The sequence below is a fragment of the Montipora foliosa genome, chromosome 6 (genome assembly GCF_036669935.1).
Source record: "Montipora foliosa isolate CH-2021 chromosome 6, ASM3666993v2, whole genome shotgun sequence".
Lineage (NCBI taxonomy): Eukaryota > Metazoa > Cnidaria > Anthozoa > Scleractinia > Acroporidae > Montipora > Montipora foliosa.
In genome coordinates, this window is record NC_090874.1 from 48,277,663 (window position 1) to 48,282,662 (window position 5,000).

The window sequence follows — 5,000 nt, forward strand, 5'->3', positions numbered from 1 at the left end:
TTCCCGTGCGGGTCTGAATTTGCTGTACCCGCTCATCTCCGCATGCACTTCAAGAACGTGGGTGAGGTTTTAAGTAATGGTGTCATGTTCCCAGGGCTTTTCCCTCGTCAGTCCCGCCCCACCCCTGAGTGAGGGAAAAGCCCTTGGAACGGTTGGACTACTGAATTCTTCCGCGCTGGCTTAAGCGGTTTCTTTCAATGACATGATCCTTTTTCATTTTTCGGGTAATTTAGATGAACGAATTCGTGAAGTGCTTTATTGTACTACTGGGATATGCAATAGTTTTCAAGGTGAACTTAAATTTACTTTTATATATTCTGCCCTTAAGTTTTTTGGAAAAAATAAAATGCCAATTTTAATATTTTGAATTCCATAAGTGAGGAAAAAAGAAACTAGAGTTAAGCCACTACGAAGAGTTTGTTGGTATGTCTGAAATGATAAGAAGTATGTTTATAGGGAAGATATCATTGACGTCACCCATTGTCATTAATGTGCCAACCAGAGCCTTATTAGTTGTCAAAACAAAGGGTCTTTTGTTCCTGTGGTTGGCAAATTTGAATAACAAAAGCAATGTTTTCAAAAATGGAAAGGTCCTGAAAGCCTTTTCAAAGAATCAAGGAAACTCTCTCCTAGTTGCGTTCAATTTTTCTGCTTTGTCATGTTAACTCGCATTAATGTTGTACTATGACCAAAAAATCTTAACTAAACACCAAGTGGCCCACGTTTTAAGCCTTAATTTCAAAAAGACACTTGTTTATTTTAACTGGGATTTTCCTATTTAATGGTCCGCCATAACTAACTAAAAATTTTGAGAGAGCTGGATCGAGCAGAAAATAACATCAAACACTCACTAGTTTAAGAATGCCAAGTATTTGTAAGCGACCGAATTAATATGCAGCGCGGGAGGTTTCGGCTTTCAGATCATTAAACTCGTCTTTAGCATGCTTAATAAACTGCGTTTCCACGCTAATTTTAAGCTATTGAGTGAATAACGTCACTTTTCCCTAGATCCAACCCGTTGAGGTCCAGTCGGTCAGTTTTCAACGGGGTTAATGGCGGACCGTGAAATCCAAAACTTCCAGTCAAAGTAAACAGCCTTTGGATAAACATTAAAGCTCAAACTTTTGCCAGTCAGGTGTTAAGCAAACACATTTTCAAAATCTCAGGGAAAAAGGAAGTGATTTTTTGACTTTAAAATTGAAAGTATCCGACCGCCTTGGATAATTTGAGAACATATGTATCCTTGATTCACGATTTCTTTTAATGAGAGGTCATTCGTGATTTATGTTCCACGAAGGAGAAACTATCCTTGTCTTATGTGGCGCCTGAGCCTTTCTCATGCATCAGCTTCATTACAAGCACCATTTTATACCTGGAAAATTCTGTAGAAAACTGCTGCTGTGTCCTTTATAATTTTAGTAGCGTCATTTAAAGTGTAGACCGGAGCTAAGGCAAAGAAAGCAATGATCTTCTTTCCCAATTCTGGGTTATCAGAAAACCCGTTAAATGCGATCAATGTTCCCTGGGAATGGCCAACGTAGAACAACTGCTTTTGTCCTGTGACTTGTAGAACGTAGTTTATCATTGCGGGAAGATCGTAGTCACCCATTTCTTGCCAGCTGATGAGAGAAAAAATGGACGGTGAAGACTATATCGGTATATGTTGTCTCAATGTCCACATCTTGTGTGGGTTTATTACAAAGTCGCAAAATGACCAGCTCCTCCCAAATGGCTCGATAGTTTAATTTGTAGAGCATTCATCGGTATCGCATCTATATCCAATTCAAGCTTGTATTTTCAGGCAAACCTTCCTTTCGTTACTGCTCAAATAACGTTTTATAAGTGCGAATTCCTAAACATCTTTAAGGTAGGACTGTCCTCGAGCAGAGACGAGGTAACGTGATTCATTGCGAAGACTCTTTCGTGCATTGGGTTTCGCCGACAAAGAGAACGTGGAAAAGAGGCAACAATTACAAGTTTGTCCCTAGGGTCTTCTCGTCTTTCGAAACGGTGACATTACAAGCTGGCCTTTTGAAAGCCGAGAAGACCCTGGGGACGAGGTTAATCATGTTAGCGTCCGCGTAAGTTAAGATCAAAACAAAACTCCTCTCTCCTCCAGAATTTAAAAGGTGAAATTCTAATTCTAAATTCCCAGACGTACTGTTTCTTGCTACGCGGACCGATGGCCATTTCATAAACGAAAGGGAAATGTCAAACTAACCTCCAATTCCAGAATATTGATTGGTTTGGCATATGCTTCACGTGACGTCTGGAGTAAACGTTTCCCCGAACATTGCCAAGCCATACGTCAAACCCATTGTCCGCAAGTATGTAAGCCAAGCTATCGGTCGCCGACTCCATGATCCAGTTGGTCGAGTCCGCTAGGATGCCATGTTGTAGGAAAACAACCTGCTTGTTTCCGGACTTAACAGAGTTACTTTCCTCACCTCTCCCCCGCGGAATCCTCTGCATGCCGAGGATAAAGCCATCTTGAGTTGTCACGTGATGCTCTTCATAAACGTACCCTCTACTAGCTATAATTTCAGTCTTATAAAAAAGAACAAAAATTGAATCAACTTGACGGAACGGTCAAATCGCGTTTAAAAAACACTCTCTTTATTTTCATTACAGAGGCCGGCTGAATTTTTGCGTATTTGTTAGCTCTCCACAGTCTTACGTGGTCACTTACTTTCACAATAGATTGGAAGTAGTCCCTTCTTAGGGGCTATTTACATGAGACCGGGACGAACTCAGACCGGCTGAGTTCGTATCGGCCGCCATATTTCTTTTTATGCGTGTACATGAGACCGGCCTGACAATGAACTCAGATCGGTCAGACCGGTTTCTCCGGGAAAAAGTGTTCTCTTTAATGGCCTCATGTAAATGACAATAAATCTCAGACGGGGTCCAGAAATTTCAAGCTTGTATGCTTTTCGGTCAGCCCATATATTTTAGACAAAACATCATTTCATTCCGAAACCAGGCACCAAGCATTTTGCCCCCGCAAAAATTTCATACCGGTACAAGTTGATACCTGTCTGAGTTCGTCCCGGTCTCGTGTTAATACTTCCTTAGTCAGACGAGCCGGCCGCTTCTGTCACGCAAGCGAGCCGAAGAACCGAGGGGAGAATGGGGAGAGAGAGAGAGCGAAAATTGTCAACTTTCACAAATGAACTCAAGATGCTCGAACAAAATCAGCAGAAACGCAAATAGTGAAGATCAATGGACACTTCTTTCACAAAAACACAATGCTCAAGGAAAAACAACAATCAACATAACGCGCGATGACGTTTGCTGCTTCATCTTTTGATAAAAGCTGCCTTGCAAGTCTTTTGACAAGTACAAACCGGCCAGGCACTAAGATTATAAAAATAATTGATCTTACCACATTTCTTTCAGCATCAGGGTCGTTGGCGAAGTATCCTTTAATGAAGGAGACAAGTCCCGCGTTGCTCAGGACAACGCAACTAGCGGCGACTATAAACAAGAGTGGTACCCAATTCATAGTGCGATCCACCGATGCTCAGATTTGTTTCCAAATCGCTCCCCTAAAGCCCATACGCCGGCAAGTTCTCTCTTGCTTACATGCACTTAAAACAGAGTCAAAACTAAAATACTTAACAGACAATTACTAAGGCCGCACCAGAATGCGCGCAGCGCCACAACATGCAAATTAGTCGGAAACTTTCGAAAAACGTGCTTTTGTTATTCAATGATATGGAAATAACTGCTCTGCATTCTATAACAGTTTAGTGGCTTTTTTGAAAAGAAAGATTAAGTTGTTCCCTTTGGGGATTCGGTTTTTGTTTCTGCCAGTAGCGCGTATTAAAATGTTATAGTGAACGAGTATTCGTTTTGGTTCTTCTGTTGGGAACCGGAAAAAGTTTGCATTTACAATTCAACACTTTGTCACCGGAGAACGGCTCCAAAGCGGAGGAACTTTTAGGTCATCATTTTTCACAAGGATGTCTTATGAAAAGAGAAGAAGGAAAAGCAGTTCTTTCCTAGTCATTGTGAGAAATGAATTTCTGATGTATATTGACTAAAATCCAATTGTGATTTTCTAAGCCAAAGGTTATCGCTGTTGAGGAACAACCTGCGCATTTGTGAAGAAGATGGGGGGAATAAACTAGGTTTGATTGCCCGGGACACGAAGCGATGACCATGCGACTAGTTGCGCCCGCACACTGCTCTACAATCTGAACTTAGTACCCAGCCACCTGAGAGCTAGTCCATTGCAAATTCGCATTATAGGAGGTTTTAACGTGACGTCACCGCAGCCATGTTGGTGGACGAAAACAAAAGATCTCTCATTAGCTTCTTTTGTTTGTCCACCAGAAGTCGTACATTTTTCTATTGTTATTGGTGTCCCTAGAGGTTGGTTGAAAACGTCCTATATCCTGTAATTGTTGAAGTAATTATCGAAAAACTGTTACAGTATCCACAGTTCCAATATATGAATTTCCCATATCTTTTTCCACGCTTGTAGCTAAATACACTGCAAGAACATGACTTGAGAGAAAATTGGTGTTCTCTAGCCGTACACTTGGTGTGTACTAAAGAAGTTGTGCTGCCTACATTTCAACACCTTCATCCTTCCTATTTAACAGATTCTCCGGCAGTCTGGCAAGATTCCTGTCTTGTGCAAGATTGCTAGACCTCACTCGCCTACCCGAAGAGGGGAATCTTGTGGGACTAAAAAAAACCGCAGCCTCTGCATCAGAGATTTCACTTCTGTCCATTTTAGAAGAATGTCAGGTGTGTGAGAAGTAGACCCAGTGCTTGGAGGTGGCAGTGTTTGAGACCATCGAGGGGACTATGCTGGTGAAGTTATGGAGGCAGTGCGGCCTAGTGCTCAGGGCGCTTGCCTTGACACTCGGCGGAGATCCCGGGTTCAAGATCCGTCCTGGGGCCCGTTTCTCGAAAGTCCCGATAACCTTTCGGGCTCGAAAAGCCATTGGTGAAACTGCCAACCGCTTGTTTTGGAAAGCCGGTATTTT

At 42.1% G+C, this 5,000-nt stretch overlaps 1 protein-coding gene across 1 annotated transcript in view; it reads right to left on the reverse strand.

Annotated features, from left to right (window-relative positions):
• LOC138005664 (lipase member K-like) overlaps window positions 1-3,505 on the reverse strand; it is an 8,998-nt gene extending 5,493 nt beyond the window's left edge. The window contains exons 1-3 of the mRNA XM_068851859.1: window positions 3,386-3,505; window positions 2,222-2,547; window positions 1,373-1,619 (exon numbers count right to left, since the gene is read on the reverse strand). Of these exons, the coding sequence (XP_068707960.1) occupies window positions 1,373-1,619; window positions 2,222-2,547; window positions 3,386-3,505 (693 nt within the window). The remainder of the gene's footprint in view (window positions 1-1,372; window positions 1,620-2,221; window positions 2,548-3,385) is intronic.
• Between the last annotated feature and the right edge of the window lie 1,495 nt (window positions 3,506-5,000).